The sequence below is a fragment of the Amblyomma americanum genome, chromosome 3, assembly GCF_052857255.1.
Source record: "Amblyomma americanum isolate KBUSLIRL-KWMA chromosome 3, ASM5285725v1, whole genome shotgun sequence".
Taxonomy (NCBI): Eukaryota; Metazoa; Arthropoda; class Arachnida; order Ixodida; family Ixodidae; genus Amblyomma; species Amblyomma americanum.
The window spans coordinates 42,153,451-42,171,598 of NC_135499.1; the positions used below are offsets into that span (position 1 = coordinate 42,153,451).

General features: G+C 50.1%; 1 protein-coding gene across 1 annotated transcript; it reads left to right on the plus strand.

The window, feature by feature from the left end:
• Positions 1 to 12,200: 12,200 nt before the first annotated feature.
• LOC144122928 (uncharacterized) lies at positions 12,201 to 13,910 on the plus strand. Its single transcript, XM_077655884.1, has 3 exons — positions 12,201 to 12,636; positions 12,749 to 12,928; positions 13,012 to 13,910. Exons 1-3 carry the CDS (start codon positions 12,394 to 12,396, stop codon positions 13,288 to 13,290), a joined length of 702 nt encoding a protein of 233 aa, XP_077512010.1. The 5' UTR covers positions 12,201 to 12,393; the 3' UTR covers positions 13,291 to 13,910.
• The last annotated feature ends 4,238 nt before the right edge of the window (positions 13,911 to 18,148 follow it).

Here is an 18,148-nt window from a genome sequence, read left to right on the forward strand (position 1 = left end):
TATTCAAGTAGGACGATAAAAAAATGGTACTGTGACTTTAGATACACCTTAACAACATCCGAGCGATTTCTGTTCTGAAGAATGGTTAGGTTTTTTTCAAATCTTGGTCCAAGTTAGCTACACCCTATATATCGCTTTCTAGGACCGGTGTTTAAAATAGACACTCGTTGGAAGTGAAAACGTGAAAATAGAGAAAAAATACACGTCATACCACGACTGGAGTCCGTACGTGCTGCTTGGAACTCAGCTCTAAACAGCTCGCTGAACGTCGAATCAAAGTGACTGGCACCAGCTGGTTCGCCTTATTTCCGCGAATAGAGGCTCGGCACGTAGCCCGGGTAACTTAAAATGGCCCCCTTAACTGCAATCAACTGAGGATCACGCGTATCGCAAAGCGAGCACCGCGTCTAAACTTATAATGTTGGGAGTACTAGAATGCGAACGAGTTGCTGGCGTTAATTGATCCTTGCATCTGCTACCGTGTGACCGAAGAGCAACCGCGCGGATTAACGAAATGAAATACTGTACAGCCGCGAAACCGACCTGTCGACGACCGCTGCCCATCGCTGAAACTTCGTATTCCTCCCAGCGGCCACGAATTGCGGACGGTAGCGCCAACTCCTCCTTCAGTTACATTCATAACGGTTGGCGGCGCAGTTGCGGAGTATTAATAATGACAACGGGCGACCGAAACACGACGGCGCGGTGGGGGGTGCTCGCATGACGTTTGCTTCACGCGCGGACTGGTCCAAATTAATTCGGGCCCGCTAGGGGAGAATGGTGGATGTATCGTTTGGTTTTTTTTTAGGGAAAGGAAATGGCGCAGCATCTGTCGCACGTATCGGTGGACACCTCAACCGCGCCGTAAAGGAAGGGATAAAGGAGGGGGCGAAAGAAGAAAGGAAGAAAGAGGTGCCGTAATGAAGGGCTCCGGATAGTTTCGACCACCTGGGGATCTTTAACGTGCACTGACATCGCACAGCACACGGGCGCCTTAGCGGATGTATCGTTGTCCGCCTGCTCTGCGCTTAATCACGCGCACAGCCCTAAGCGACTCCAAAAGAGCGGTACAAAATTACTCGGCAGTTTTATTTTATCTGCCGCCCCGCTGCACGCATCATTCGCGGCTGCACTCCCGACCGTATGAGATCAACCTAGTCTGGGCACCCGCACACGCCAGAAACTCTGGAAGTGAAGGGGTCGACCGAACAGCCCGAGACCTAGCCAACCAGGCGGCCGGCCCCACGGACCCATCGCTCTTGCCGAGGCTCCGCAGACCTTTGCCGATATCACCAATCTCCACAGACGATGACGCCAATTCCCGCCTACCCACCCGGACTTTATAAATCGAGCGCAAGCCACCATGCTCCGCAGGTTGCTGACACACTCGACCCTTAGCCATTCTATAGACTATCATCACAGACGTGGAATACGACCCTACATGCAAAAATTGTAACTAGGGAGAAATCGCCACAGAGGGGCATATGCATTGGGGTTGCGCGGGAAAACCGCCTCCGCGAGCCTTACTGTAGCCCCAGCTCAGGTGCTTCAGTGTCGATGGCAGATGCCGGGGCTAGCAAAAATATTTTCCTTCCTTTCTAATATTACTTTAATAAAGCACTTACTATACTACTATTACTTACTGCCAGCTCCCTCCGAGGAGGGATGGAACCAACTTCTCAGAAGACCAGACAAGACCACCCAACTGAAACTCGTATTGTGGGCTCAGGAAGTCGCCCCACCCGGCGGCCACACCATGCAGGCCCGCCTGCCTTAAATCTCGGCATTCTATGGCAATAAAGCTGTTTCTCTCTCTGCGGTGCGCGCGGCTGCGCACCACGGGTTTTCGTACACCCCCTTCTTTTTTGCTGTTGTGACATGTTAAAGTTGGTTATGTTATATTTTTCATGCCGATTTATAATTACTTTTCTTTAAGTGACAGATTAATCAAAGTATTATGCTCCCATTATTCACCACTACAAATTAAAAAAAAATGGAAACATTTTCCCTAACCCGACCGCGGTGGCCGCGTTTCTATGGAGGCGAAATGCATAGGCGCCTGTGTGCTGTGCGATGTGCCGCCGGTGCGCTATAAGTAATTTTCTTTAAGCGATAGATTAATCTGAGTATTATTATCCCTCTGATCAGCACTACACATTAAAAAAATTACATTCCCCTATGCACCTTGGTTTCGGTGACTGTTCGCTCCCTTCATATATATATATATATATATATATATATATATATATATATATATATATATATATATATATATATATATATATATATATATATATATATATATATATATATATATATAGACATATTAAGGAAGCCAACAGGCACCGAAACCAAGGGGCATAGGGGAATGTTTTTATTCTTTTTTTTTTAATTTTTAGTGGCAATCAATCGGTTTAAAGAAAATTATTTATAAAGCAGCAGAAAAAACAACCATGCCGCCGGTGGGATCCGAACCCACGACCTCCGAATATCGCGTCCGGTGCTCTTACCAACTGAGCTACGGCGACGGCTGTCCAATCTGCTGCTTTCGTGGGTATTTATGTTTACTGCATGTAAGCGAACCTTGAGAGTGTTCACCAGCGCCACCCTCGACCATAGCGGTGGACGTAGCACGTCCTGTAATACCGCGAGTGTGACGTAGAACGTCATCTAACGGCGAGGGCGGAAACTGTGCGAGAGCCCTCTTATGCTACCTATGGCAACAAGACTGCCAGGACTGAGACCCCCGTTAAGCTATTAGCAGACAACGCAAAGGAAATGAGGGGCTGGTTAGACAGACATATTAAGGAAGCCAACAGTCACCGAAACCAAGGGGCATAGGGGAATGTTTTTATTCTTTTTTTTTAATTTTTAGTGGCAATCAATCGGTTTAAAGAAAATTATTTATAAAGCAGCAGAAAAAACAACCATGCCGCCGGTGGGATCCGAACCCACGACCTCCGAATATCGCGTCCGGTGCTCTTACCAACTGAGCTACGGCGACGGCTGTCCAATCTGCTGCTTTCGTGGGTATTTATGTTTACTGCATGTAAGCGAACCTTGAGAGTGTTCACCAGCGCCACCCTCGACCATAGCGGTGGACGTAGCACGTCCTGTAATACCGCGAGTGTGACGTAGAACGTCATCTAACGGCGAGGGCGGAAACTGTGCGAGAGCCCTCTTATGCTACCTATGGCAACAAGACTGCCAGGACTGAGACCCCCGTTAAGCTATTAGCAGACAACGCAAAGGAAATGAGGGGCTGGTTAGACAGACATATTAAGGAAGCCAACAGTCACCGAAACCAAGGGGCATAGGGGAATGTTTTTATTTTTCTGGAAAGCAGCGCTGAACAGACGAGGACAGAGACGAGGCGACAAGGACGGGCGCTGAACTGACAACAAATTTTATTGAAGGGATTCACATTTATAAGCGTAGTGCAGCTACCGTTCGCGCATGCTCAGGAAAGTCAGCTCTTTTGGTGAAAGGGCGATAGAGGCTGTGCTGACGCAGCCCTCTCCCAGGCTATATATCTGATTTGATTCAGCTATCTCTCTAGTCATACGTACACTGCTCTTTCTGATTATGGAGGTGTCACCGAGTGCAGGGGTACAATCTAGGCAAGTGATACAGTGACTTGCGAGGAAGCCTTCAAAATCTTTTCCCTCGCGTGCATTTTTCACGTTCAAGGCATGCTCTCTTAACCTCTCGTTCACGCATCTCCCAGTTTGGCCAACATACGTCTTTCCACAACTTAACGGAATTTTGTAAACTACACCTTCTGTGCAATCAACATAAGGCCGCCTATGTTTTTTGCCACAGCCACGCTTCTGGGTCGCCTCCGGATTAGTGATCCTGCAAAGCTTGGACAGCTTGTGAGGGGCAGAGAAGACCACTTTCACGTCGTAACGCTGGGCTACCTTTTTCAGATTGTGCGAAAGTGAGTGTATGTAAGGTATAACAGCTACCTTCTGCCTGCGCTGTGCGCGGCTATCGCACGTATGCACCTTGCTGCGCATGTGTTTTAGGCAGCTTTCAGCGACTGAAACCAGGAGGTGGTGCGGGTACCCAGCGCTAAGCAGTCTATCTGCTTGACGATTGAATGCTTGCGACATCAGATGCGGGCAGGATTTGCCGAGAGCGTTCTTGAGGCAAGACATGGCAATAGCTCGTTTAACGAGCTTGGAGTGGGCGGAGTTGAACGCCAGAAGTGGTTTGTTGGCGCGCGGTTCATAGCACCAGCAGACACCATCATCTTTAAAGTGGAACCGGATGTCAAGAAATCTAATTTGGCCATTCACTGGAAGTTCGTGGGTGAGGTCAAGAGGATTCATCACAATACCGAATGAACCCAGTACATTCTTACTGATACGTTGAATCGCCTGCGCGTCACAGTCTAAGACAACTAAAAAATCGTCCACGTAACGAAAAACCTTGATAAAATTGCTGTCCATGGGAGAAGCGAGCAGTTGACGATCGAAATGAGCCAGCAGAAGGTCACTGAGAACCGGGGCTATGCAGGACCCGATACATATACCCTGCTTTTGTAGGTGGGGCATCCCTTAAAACTGGATATAGGTTGATTGGAGATAAAACTTTAAATGTTCTAAAAAACCCCCAACTGTGACCCCCGCAGTATTTTGAAAAGCAATGGAGCCATATTTGTCAATGGAAAGCTCAACGCACTCAAGGATGAGCTTGTGAGGTAAAGAATAAAAGAGATCTTTAATGTCAATGGAGAAAGCCTGGTAGCATTTGTCAGTGTTAGTGCTAAAAAATTCTAAAACCTGGTTGGAATTGTTAACAATAAACGGGTCGTCCACGGGTAAAAGCTTAAGATGGAGCTGTAAAAAACGAGCAACCGAGTGCTGCCATGTACCAGTTTCAGAGACTATGGTTCTCAGTGGCACATCTACCTTATGGGTTTTAGCGCTAAAAAAGACATCTAAAAAATCTTTCTTGCTCTTATCGATCGCCTTGACAAGATCAGATAGATTCAACCGCTCGCAAAGTTTCTTCGCTCTGGACTTGACTTTGCCTAGAGACACCTCGAACCACCGTGAGCTGCGGGCGTTCCACAGCCTCGCCGACCAAACAACGGAGTTCCTCTGGCAACAAGTGCTGAGAAGACTGAGGGCCAGGCCTGCTCATGAGCCGCAAGGACCACTATGCAAGGTGCATGTCATAGGTGATGTAACTTTGCCAGCTTACGTCAGTCGTGTCCTTTCTCTCGGCCCTAAGTTTGCGGTACCGCCCAAGGAATCAAGGCTAGAACAACTGTCTTTAGTACGTCAGGTGTCGCGCCTCACCTCGACCGAAGCGAGCACCCGCTTTGTCTCAGAAGGTGTTGACATCCTTAATCGTTGGAAGAGTACCGAGCACTGTCTACCCGTGAGACGTGTAATTAGTTTCCTACGTGACCACTCGCTTCGTCTTCTCCTAGCTGACAAAGAAGGCGGATTCGCTGTATTGCCTAGCTCAGTGTTCATATCCAAATCTAGGGAAGCTATTTCTGCTGTGTTTTCTGGTCATGCAAAGGTGTCTCTAGGCAAAGTCAAGTCCAGAGCGAAGAAACTTTGCGAGCGGTTGAATCTATCTGATCTTGTCAAGGCGATCGATAAGAGCAAGAAAGATTTTTTAGATGTCTTTTTTAGCGCTAAAACCCATAAGGTAGATGTGCCACTGAGAACCATAGTCTCTGAAACTGGTACATGGCAGCACTCTGTTGCTCGTTTTTTACAGCTCCATCTTAAGCTTTTACCCGTGGACGACCCGTTTATTGTTAACAATTCCAACCAGGTTTTAGAATTTTTTAGCACTAACACTGACAAATGCTACCAGGCTTTCTCCATTGACATTAAAGATCTCTTTTATTCTTTACCTCACAAGCTCATCCTTGAGTGCGTTGAGCTTTCCATTGACAAATATGGCTCCATTGCTTTTCAAAATACTGCGGGGGTCACAGTTGGGGGTTTTTTAGAACTTTTAAAGTTTTATCTCCAATCAACCTATATCCAGTTTGAAGGGATGCCCCACCTACAAAAGCAGGGTATATGTATCGGGTCCTGCATAGCCCCGGTTCTCAGTGACCTTCTGCTGGCTCATTTCGATCGTCAACTGCTCGCTTCTCCCATGGACAGCAATTTTATCAAGGTTTTTCGTTACGTGGACGATTTTTTAGTTGTCTTAGACTGTGACGCGCAGGCGATTCAACGTATCAGTAAGAATGTACTGGGTTCATTCGGTATTGTGATGAATCCTCTTGACCTCACCCACGAACTTCCAGTAAATGGCCAAATTAGATTTCTAGACATCCGGTTCCACTTTAAAGATGATGGTGTCTGCTGGTGCAATGAACCGCGCGCCAACAAACCACTTCTGGCGTTCAACTCCGCCCACTCCAAGCTCGTTAAACGAGCTATTGCCATGTCTTGCCTCAAGAACGCTCTCGGCAAATCCTGCCCGCATCTGATGTCGCAAGCATTCAATCGTCAAGCAGATAGACTGCTTAGCGCTGGGTACCCGCACCACCTCCTGGTTTCAGTCGCTGAAAGCTGCCTAAAACACATGCGCAGCAAGGTGCATACGTGCGATAGCCGCGCACAGCGCAGGCAGAAGGTAGCTGTTATACCTTACATACACTCACTTTCGCACAATCTGAAAAAGGTAGCCCAGCGTTACGACGTGAAAGTGGTCTTCTCTGCCCCTCACAAGCTGTCCAAGCTTTGCAGGATCACTAATCTGGAGGCGACCCAGAAGCGTGGCTGTGGCAAAAAACATAGGCGGCCTTATGTTGATTGCACAGAAGGTGTAGTTTACAAAATTCCGTTAAGTTGTGGAAAGACGTATGTTGGCCAAACTGGGAGATGCGTGAACGAGAGGTTAAGAGAGCATGCCTTGAACGTGAAAAATGCACGCGAGGGAAAAGATTTTGAAGGCTTCCTCGCAAGTCACTGTATCACTTGCCTAGATTGTACCCCTGCACTCGGTGACACCTCCATAATCAGAAAGAGCAGTGTACGTATGACTAGAGAGATAGCTGAATCAAATCAGATATATAGCCTGGGAGAGGGCTGCGTCAGCACAGCCTCTATCGCCCTTTCACCAAAAGAGCTGACTTTCCTGAGCATGCGCGAACGGTAGCTGCACTACGCTTATAACTGTGAATCCCTTCAATAAAATTTGTTGTCAGTTCAGCGCCCGTCCTTGTCGCCTCGTCTCTGTCCTCGTCTGTTCAGCGCTGCTTTCCAGAAAAATAAAAACATTCCCCTATGCCCCTTGGTTTCGGTGACTGTTGGCTTCCTTAATATGTCTGTCTAACCAGCCCCTCATTTCCTTTGCGTTGTCTGCTAATAGCTTAACGGGGGTCTCAGTCCTGGCAGTCTTGTTGCCATAGGTAGCATAAGAGGGCTCTCGCACAGTTTCCGCCCTCGCCGTTAGATGACGTTCTACGTCACACTCGCGGTATTACAGGACGTGCTACGTCCACCGCTATGGTCGAGGGTGGCGCTGGTGAACACTCTCAAGGTTCGCTTACATGCAGTAAACGTAAATACCCACGAAAGCAGCAGATTGGACAGCCGTCGCCGTAGCTCAGTTGGTAAGAGCACCGGACGCGATATTCGGAGGTCGTGGGTTCGGATCCCACCGGCGGCATGGTTGTTTTTTCTGCTGCTTTATAAATAATTTTCTTTAAACCGATTGATTGCCACTAAAAATTAAAAAAAAAGAATAAAAACATTCCCCTATGCCCCTTGGTTTCGGTGACTGTTGGCTTCCTTAATATGTCTGTCTAACCAGCCCCTCATTTCCTTTGCGTTGTCTGCTAATAGCTTAACGGGGGTCTCAGTCCTGGCAGTCTTGTTGCCATAGGTAGCATAAGAGGGCTCTCGCACAGTTTCCGCCCTCGCCGTTAGATGACGTTCTACGTCACACTCGCGGTATTACAGGACGTGCTACGTCCACCGCTATGGTCGAGGGTGGCGCTGGTGAACACTCTCAAGGTTCGCTTACATGCAGTAAACATAAATACCCACGAAAGCAGCAGATTGGACAGCCGTCGCCGTAGCTCAGTTGGTAAGAGCACCGGACGCGATATTCGGAGGTCGTGGGTTCGGATCCCACCGGCGGCATGGTTGTTTTTTCTGCTGCTTTATAAATAATTTTCTTTAAACCGATTGATTGCCACTAAAAATTAAAAAAAAGAATAAAAACATTCCCCTATGCCCCTTGGTTTCGGTGACTGTTGGCTTCCTTAATATGTCTGTCTAACCAGCCCCTCGTACTTAAATACGTACGCGCCTCTCTCGCCTGTCAACGTCGCAAGCCATCTCCTCATCGTTCTGCTGGAGAGTTGCAGCCACTCCCTTGCCCACCACGCCCTTTTGACCGCATCGGCATTGATTTCTACGGCCCGCTTCCGTACACTGCGGCCGGCAACCGTTGGGCTATCGTTGCGGTTGATCATCTCACGAGATATGCCGAAACCGCCGCCCTTCCGTCTGCCACAGCGACAGACGTTGCCTCCTTCCTTTTGCAACGTTTCGTCCTTCGTCACGGTGCACCTCGTGAACTGCTTAGCGACCGCGGACGCGCCTTTTTGTCCGATGTCGTCACCGCCCTGCTCCGCCAGTGCAACATAATCCATCGTACCACCTCCGCCTATCGTCCGCAGACCAACGGCCTCACCGAGCGATTTAACCGCACCCTCGCGGACATGCTCTCTATGTATGTCGCATCCAACCACTCCAATTGGGATCTCATCCTCCCTTATGTGACTTTCGCCTACAACACCGCCCAGCAGTCCACTACAGGCTTCTCTCTCTTCTTTCTTCTTTACGGCCGTCATCCATCTGCTGCCATAGACATCATTCTGCCTTACCAACCTGACGCCTCCGAATATACCCCTGTTTCCGAAGCCGCGCAACACGCAGAAGACTGTCGCCAAATCGCCCGGTCACTCACAGCTGACGCCCAGTATCGCCAGAAAATCCGCCACGATACGCTTACACCGCATCGCACTTCTCTCCTGGTACGCTTGTGTGGCTCTGGATACCATCAAGTACTCCTGGACTCTCCTCGAAATTTCTCGCCAAGTAACACGGCCCCTACCGTGTCCCGGAGCGCACATCTCCAGTTAATTACGTCGTCGAACACCTCACGCCATCTCCCGATCTCCGCCACCGCGGCCGCGAGACAGTTCACATCCAGCGTCTCAAGCCTTACTACAACCCCTCCATATTGCAGTCGCCGTAAGTCACCAGGATGGCTCCTCTTCGCCCCGGGGGTGATTGTGAAGAAGATGATGATCCGGACAAAGCAGATGACTCGTGAAAACGAAGAAGATGGCCCTGCGCGTCAGCCGTATTGCTATCGCCACGGGTGTATGTGCCCGACCTGGTTGCCCTCGGATTGTTCTCGCCGCTGCTCCCTTCCTCCCAGCTCTTAAATAAACCCCCGCCTTACAATATATATATATATATATATATATATATATATATATATATATATATATATATATATATATATATATATATTAGCAGACAAGGTAAAGTAAATTAGGGGCCCGTTTAACAAACTTATGAAGGGAGCCAACAGTCACCGAAACCAAGGTGCATAGGGGAACGTTATTTTTATTTTTTTTACAATGCGATTTGCTTATCGGTGGGATAATATTACTTAGATTAATAAATCGCTCAAAGAAAATTACTTATAAAGCAGCAGAAAAACAACCATGCCGCCGGTGGGATCCAGGCCCACGACCTCCGAATATCGCGTCCGGTGCTCTTACCAACTGAGCTACGGCGACGGCTGTCCAATCTTCTGCTTTCGTGGGTATTTATGTTTTGCGTGTAAGGGAACCTTGAGAGCGTTCACCAGCGCCACCCGCGTCCATAGCGGTGGACGTAGCACGTCCTGTAATACCGCGAGTTTGACGTAGAACGCCATGTAACGCCGAGGCCGGAAACCGTGCGAGAGCCCTCTTATGCTACCCATGGCATCAAAACGCCTGAACCAAGACCCTTTCCATAACTTGTCTAAAACAGATATTTCTCAAAATACACTATTCCGTACAATACAGATAATGTGTGTCGATGCACCAGAGGTGTTAAGTTTATCTCAAACTGTGCAGCTGACGTTTTCAGTACATCAAATCGTGTCTCAGTGATACAATACACGTGCGTTCATTCGATCCGTGCATACTGTCCACGCAGAACGATTGTTCTGTGCCCACTGAGTGCACGCAATTTAATGCATGCACGATGCACCTTACAATCGTAAATCATTGCAAAAAAAATTGTTTACTATTTATGTAAAGGCGCCTGTTAAGATATTTCGCGAGAGTGACGCCTCCTGAGATGTCTTCACGGCACAACACACGAGCCGCACCCACTGTGTCCGAGCGAAAAGAATATGCTTCGGCCCGTTCCAAGAAGAGTTGGGAAACGCCCATTACCCCCCTCCCCCCGCGGTGTCTGTGTGTGTGTGTGTGTGTGTGTGTGTGTGTGTGTGTGTGTGTGTGTGTGTGTGTGTGTGTGTGTGTGTGTGTGTGTGTGTGTGTGTGTGTGTGTGTGTGTGTGTGTGTGTGTGTGTGTGTGTGTGTGTGTGTGTGACGGTGATCTGCGTGTGAGGGTGGACGCGCAGAAGGTACGATTGCTTTGTCAAGGTCAGCGAACAGACACTCAGCGAGAAGCGAGCCTCGTTTCGACGTTGTATCTCCGGCCAGTGTTTATTTTCTTGGGTGTAATGGTAAATAAATCCTCCCCCCCGCCACCCCCCCCCCCCCCAATTCGTTGTTTCTAAACGTATTCGATCTCTCGCATGTCAATGAAGAACCAACAGCGTGAAAGCAACACTATCATGCAGTGGCCTTCGCTGTCCATGCTGATATATGCGCGACACCAATAGAATTCAGTTAACATACAGTTGCATAATCGATTTCCACGATGTTCCGACTCTTCTGGTGACCAAACACGATGACAGCCAGCTGCTTCGTCAACAGGAGTTACTAAATCAGTTCATTATCCACAGCGCCCAAATGAGCGGTGCTTTCAGCGCTGGATTAAGGTGGTGGTGGTGGTGGTGGTGGTGGGGAGGGGGGGGGGGGGGGTGTTGTTAAGGGGGCTGCAGCCCAGGGCCTCACCTCGGACAGTAGGATAATGGGGCCCATTTATTCTAACCTGCTTAGTACATGGAACCATGGGCAACGGAACTTCGAGCGACATGTATGAAGCGAGAAAACCAGAACGAGCAGACGGGGCCCCCGCCTAATGCAACAGCATGCGTGTAGCCTGATCATTTGGGGAGAGCTTGACGAGCCGCAAAAAACAGGAATCCCTCGCCACCCCTCCGGGGCCCTCTTTCTTACGAAGCGAGGTGCGTTTGCTTGGAAGAGTTTTCGTGGTTTCCTGTCAGTCCGTCTGCCCAGCGCTGTATGGAGAGGAGGGGCAAGGTGAAACACCTAAAACATTTAATGTGGGGTGAGGACCTAATTCTCCCTTGCCCCTCGTCACCACCACGCCACCCTCCACGTCTCTAATAGTTCCGCCGCTGTCCTTCTCATAGAAAGGATGTGTGTGCTGCAGTACCCAACAGTGCTTCCAAGTGGACTTTTCTTTACCGTGATGGTAATTTGGGCGGGGGAGGACAGACGGGTCCGATAGCAGATGATGATTAGTCTGATGGCAGAGGCTAGGCAGGAAAGGAAAGAAGACGTCACACGTGCTTTTGTCCGCGTGCCGTGGGGCATGGAATGTTCACTGTTCGGGCTAGGGTTGTGGAAGAGTGAAGGGGGAAGTTGGAGAGCTGGACACAAAGGCCTGTCTCCAGGGCCCATTCCTGCCTAGTGGCTGCGCATCCTCGCGCGCGCTCGACGGAAAAAGTAGGTCAGACTGGCCGCCGAACTTTCCAGAAAGAAGTAGAAAATATTGGAGGCTTATCAAGGTTAAGCCCAGTGGATGCGAAGCATGTTAAGCAGCTGCCGCATACACGACCGGCGCAAAGACGCTGGCGCGGTTGCGGGCACAGAGACTGACGCGACGGCGGACGCGCGCCGCTTCATCCCTGGCGTGACGTCACATATCACGTGATGCAGCGATAGTGGCGCCGCCGCCGCGTCGCGCGCGACGGTGCGAACCGAAGCGTGGAGGCCTCCCGACAGAAGCGTTTGGGTGCAGGTGGGCTGGAAACGCCGATTGGTCGGTGGGATGCGTGTCTGCGTGACGTTTTTTCGCTTCGCCCTCATTCTCAACCGGATGTGGGGTCGCCGCGCCTCTCTCGGCCTGTCCCTAGAGTGCCTAGGGAATCGCTAGGGCCGGCTGGCCGGCCGCCGCGCAGCATGGCATTCGGTTCGTGGGGCTCGGCAGCAGCGCTTGTTTCGGGAGCTGTCCAGCTATGGCTTTTTTGCGTGGTGTGCTCGTCGGCGACAGCCAGCTGAAATTTTTGTGCAGTTCTCGCTTGCGGCCTTCGCCGGTAGTGAGAACATGCACTTTCAGCTTTAGCGGCCACGACGCAATCAGCCTAGCTGAAATAATTCCCGAGACATGCTTTCGGCGCGCCGATTTTGTGGTCCTATATGTTGGCGGCAACGATCTCGACAGAGGAGATGACCCGCGAGAAATCGCCAGCCACATAAAGGTACGCATTTTATCTCAAATTTCGCTTCCAGCCACATAAAGGTAGGCATTTTATCTCAAATTTCGCTTCATGAAGTGCTGTACCGCTTACCTACATGTCTTGCGCATTCCAGGACCTCGTTTTGCTGCTGCAGGAGAACGTGGCCAGTGTCGTGCTGGTCTTCAAAGTCTTGCCACGCCATTTCGATGAGCCACGTAAGGCGCAATTTGAGGACCGCCGGCGTCGCCAGCTGAACCGCCGTCTGTCAGCCACGCTGAAGCGCTTGTCGGGCGTGCACATTCTCAACCCCGAGGTAAGGGTTGAACAACATTTTCGCAAGTTTTCTCGAGCAGAACTCACCAAATTGCGGCGCTTGTAACGTAACTTTTTTTGCAGCATCGTTTCCTGGATGCTTCTGGCAAGCCGATGCTGTCCTTGTTTGCCGCAGACCGATATCACGTGGCGAGAGACCGGGGCATCGACCAGATGTCAAAGATTATCGTCGCGGCCCTCGTCAAGATCTACGGACCAGGGATAGCGTCGGCTTCAAGGGCAAGACCAGGAGAGGTGTACGTCGTGCACCGGTGTCGTCGGTGCGGAGCCAAAGGGCACAAGACGGACCACTGCTGGGCCTACTGCTCACCGCGCCGCCACGCCGCTGCAGGTCGCGGTTGAAGTGCTCCGGCAAACGGCCCTTTTTAGGGCCACCTCATTGTTTCCTGGCAGATCGCGAGCGTCCCGTTTCGTGCCCGTATTCCCTCTCTGTCGAAATCGACGCCAGACATCAAAATCGCGCGGTGTGAGCTAGTAAATCGCTGGTAGAGACAAAAACTCGTGCTTGTATACAGACTTACCCATCTCCAGTGCGCCTTTGTTTATTTCCGTAGGCACTACTCGCGCTTTGTAGAAATCGACGCCAGCCGCGAAATTTTACATGTTAGACCTCGCTACAGCATTAGCGCAGCGTGCCTTCGTCTCTTTACGTTCTAACTTTTATGCAGCGCACCTTTGTTTGCTCGTTACTTTTGTTCTTTTCAGTCGTTTCCTGAATCCGTCCAAAGAGCCGGGCTAGGTGGATGATTATGGAACCACATGGCGATTGCACTGCATACAGCACGACTTTGGTCCCTGTGTTTTTAAATAAAAACATCAGATGTCGAAGGTCATGGTCGTGTCCGAGGATGGCTTCCACAGCTGGGGCCTAACCATAGGGACCGCACACGCTTTGTCGTCGTTGCCAAGTGGAGAGGCCCAAGATGGCTGTCATCCTTAATAAAGATCCCTTCTCGGGGCCGCTTTAGTGTTTCCTGGCAGATCACGCGCTTTCCACCCTGTGCACATGCTCTCATTTCCAATTAAAAAGGTCCTTTAAACCCTGCAGAAGGCATGAATTAGCAAGTGCTAATAACAAGATGTTGCATGGTACTTGAACAATAGCGGCTACAATGACAAAGGTGAAGAAGTGCTGGAGTTACACGGAAATAAAAAAGGTTGGGGGTGCCCACATAACAACCTGAAATGGTTTTGGACAGGACTCCTAGTTAATTGCATTTGGAAGAGAAAGACTAGGTTTAATTTTGCAGTGTAAGCTTGCTTCTCTAGAATGAACAGAGAACGTTGCCTCACGCTGCTTGGGCCACCTTCCTTGACCCAATGAAAAAAAAAAACAGGATGCCTCTGGGAAACTATTTGCGGAATCTCCGCCCCCCCCCCCCCCCATTCAGGAGGGAAGGGGGGGGGGGGGGGGTGACGGCCTCCTCTTTGTCGGGCTCGGCGCGACGCACGATGAACAAGACGGCGAAAGGAAGGGGGCTGTCGGTGACGCATGTTCCGCGCTCTTCGCTTAGCCAGCGTACAAGTCCCTTCGACAGCCTGAAATGCCTTCGGTGGGCATCGTCACGCATGTCGAAAGGGTTGTCATGCACGTGCGACCGCCGATAACATTCCTTGCAAGCTTATTAATTGCCGTGAAAATCACGTCCGCCCCGTATCTCGCCCCAATTTTTTTGAGCCGGTGTGAAATTCAATGGATGTATGGAATGCCCACCACTTGTATACGTCCACCGTCCTCTTTTTTACTAGCATGGGCCTCCCTCCTTTGAACAGGATCCTTTCGGAGATCTGAGCCAACTCAGATCAGGATACCCGGCTTCTTTCAGCCTCTCTACCTGCCCCAGGAAGCTAGCCTCCGCTCTGTGTGTACAGGATTTCCCAAGAGCTCTTTTAAGCATGAAGTCGCTATACCCGCCTTGACGAGTGTGGAATGCCCCTAACTGACGTTCAAGAGAGGTTTTTTTTTGTCCTAGGGTGATATTCCCAACAGACCCTGCTCTCTAGATAATGGATCCTGAGGTATAAAAACTTTTTTTTTATGGCGCAAGGGCATCTATGGCCAAATACGCCTTGACACAAGGTATTTTCTTTTTCTCAAGGTGGGGTCAAAGACCCATTTCCCAAGCATTTCACCCTAAATAAGCCGAGCACCAGACCAGGGAAAAGCTTGTACCCATTGTATCCCCGGTGGGTACCCGGCGGCACTGGGGATCGAGCCCCGCACCTCCCGCATGCGAGGCGGATGCTCAACCACTTGGCCACCGCTGCGGTCGGTCTAAAAACTGTAGGGTAGCTGAGCTGGGTAGTTCGAAGGTGAATCTCAGGCCACTACCTGTATCTTTGAAGATTTTGACGACGTCCGGAACTGCCCTGGGAGAGTTCGACTTAAGAATGATTAAAAAATCATCGACGTAACGAAACACTTTTAGCGCGAGGTCAGCAAGATTTTGTGCCAGTTCTTGATCCATCCTGCTCAAGTAAATATCGCTCAAAACGGGTGCCACACGGGAGCCGATGCACACACCCGATTTTTGGACGTACACCTTTTCGCCCCGCCCAACAACGGTTGACTCTAGGTAAAATGATAGCAGCTCCAGGAAACTTTCTATGGAAACCCCCGCACCCCGCCACGAACACCAACTCGTCATTGTCTTTTACAATGCAGTCTTTCACTCTCTTCATGAGCTGAGCATGGGGTAGCGAATAAAATAAGTCCTCCACATCGATGCTGAAGGTAGAGTACTTTTTCTTATCCAGCCCAGACAGGTACTTAACCACACTTGCGGGATTGTTCACCAAGAAAGGATCCGAAAGCTTGAGTGAGCTCAAATGTCGCCGTAGAAATCCCGACACAACATGCTGCCAAGTGTTGCGCTCGGATATGATTGTCCTGAACGTTCAGGGAATGGAATTTCACACCGGCTCAAAAAAGTTGGGGCGAGATACGGGGCGGACGTGATTTTCATGGCAAAGAATAAGCTTTCAAGGACTTGTAGTGCTGTGCGAAAGAAGCTCGAGCCTGAGAGCAATCGTGCTGGAGCTGAGTGCTCGATAGCGCACAGACAGAAAACCAGGCTCACAGAGTGTAAGACTGGAGTCGTATACGAAGTCCCCCTCTCGTGTGGGAAGAAGTACATCGGCCAGACGGGTCGATGTATTAACGAGATGTTAGCAGAGCATCGCAGGTCGTTGAAGGGCGCACCTTCCTCTAATCTCGCCTTGCACTGCAAAGAGTGCAAAGATTGCTTCCCACGATTGAACATGACCAGCGTCTTGTTTAAACACAGGGATCAGGTTTGCAGGGAGTTGGTGGAAGCGTACCAGATCAAGAAGGAATCAGATGACTGTGTAGCATCACCATCTGTAGGCCTCATTGATGGGGCGATGCCTTTTTTGCGCAGTTTCTTTAGCGCAAGCAGGCGGTGTGGAGCGCTAGCTTGGCAGGAGTGTGCCTGTGAGTTCGCTGTTTGTTTTGTATCTTGTCTCTGACGATGCGGAGATTGCTTTTAGGTTGTGATCAGTGGCATCACGTTACATGTGCCAAGATGGTGTGTGTTAGGGTTTGCGCTTTCGGGTTTTTTAGCATGTTTTTCGCGGGATGAAGATGCATATATAGGCCTTTTTTCCTTGAATAAAAAATCGGTTGATAGTCTGCGCTCGTGTCGTGCCTTCTTGTTCTCTGTCTTCGTTTCTTTGCGCAGTTAAACATGACACATACCCAGCTCCAGTGCGCCTTTGTTTATCTCTGGGATGCCTCTGGGAAACTGTTTGCGGAATTTCCGCCCCCCCGCCCCCCGATTCAGAAGGGGAAGGGGGGGGGGGGTGACGGCCTTTTCTTTGTCGGGCTCGGCGCGACGCACGATGGACAAGACGGCGAAAGGAAGGGGGCTGTCAGTGACGCATGTTCTGCGCTGTCATTAGGACGAGCTGCCCGGCCTCTCCGCGGCAGCTCCCCTTTGAACCCCCCGCCTGTTCAATCGGAGGCGGGCGACGGCGGGGTGGTGTTGAAAAGGAGCGCCCTTGGGGTCAAGTGCCCCCCCATAGAGACAGAGACGGCCGAGCGCTTTGAATCTCGCGTATTGTTCGCGCCCGAACCGAACAAGACGCGGCGCGCGGCTGAGACCAATTTGAGTCAAACCAGGTCCAGATGTGGCGGTGGCCAGCCGATTTACCGGCTTCGGGCTAAGCCGCGCGCGAGCAACGCGCAATTCCCCTGGAAGGTCAAGACAAGCGGTCATGCGGGCACAGCGAAAGCGCCTCGCGACAGACGATCTGGCGACACAGCTAATTGAATACAGCGGGAGCGGCCGATCGTCAGCGAAAATCAGTCGCACGTGTGCGCGCGCGAAGCGTTGGTGCTTTCGTCTCCCGAGAAAGACGAAACCAACCGCACTTGTTTTTGCTTTCCTTCCGAGAGGAGAGCTAACCGAGTGCACATGCGGACACGACGCCGGGTGGTATTTGCTTGCCTTCTCCTGAGGGACCCAGGTAGCACCGAAACGTTGCAATAATGTTACATTTTTGTTGAAGACTATAATAAAACGCTTCTTTAGAGCGTTAAAATAGAGTTTTCTGCATAACACACGTTATATGTTAATTTTTAACGTATTACAATGAAACATGTAACGTTACTGCAACTTGGATAACATTTTTATAACACTATTCTAATGTTCGGTACTACCTGGGGAGAGAGTCCCGCAATGCTGTGGATGTAGGGGGCACGGCATGCAAACCTGGTGGGCCAATGATTCCGAGGGTCCATTCTCGGAATTCAATTGCTCATAGTAGTTTTGATGTTTTTTCATGCTATATATTTTTGAGAGCAGATTTGGAAATTTGCTGAAACTTGAAGGCGTGCCACGCGGCTCATGAACCAATCATGTGGTATATTGTGATTGGGTGATGCAAGGGATGGGCCGGGCCTTTAGGTCTTTAAAACCAGGGCCCGGAGCCATGGAAAAGGGTTCTGGGCTACGGTCTGATGTGATGCATCTTCGGCTATGCCGAGTAGGGGCCTCCCCTAGTGGTAGCCAGTTCCACTTTTCTGCTGTTTAACCTTTCTAACCTTTTTGCCACTTTTAACTTGTCTTTCATGTGTATCAATCTGCTTGCAATGTAAATATTTGTGTAAATACAGTCAAGTTATACTCCCCTGAAATACCTGCATTCTGCAAAGTCGCAATATCGTCTCTGACGGAGC

What these genes read in the sequence shown, in the direction of transcription:
- LOC144122928 (XM_077655884.1), top strand. Translation starts at nt 12,394, where the DNA reads ATGGCTTTTTTGCGTGGTGTGCTCGTCGGCGACAGCCAGCTGAAATTT. An exon ending in AAATCGCCAGCCACATAAAG is followed by an intron (nt 12,637 to 12,748) that starts GTACGCATTTTA and finishes TGCGCATTCCAG; the next exon opens with GACCTCGTTTTGCTGCTGCA. An exon ending in TGCACATTCTCAACCCCGAG is followed by an intron (nt 12,929 to 13,011) that starts GTAAGGGTTGAA and finishes CTTTTTTTGCAG; the next exon opens with CATCGTTTCCTGGATGCTTC.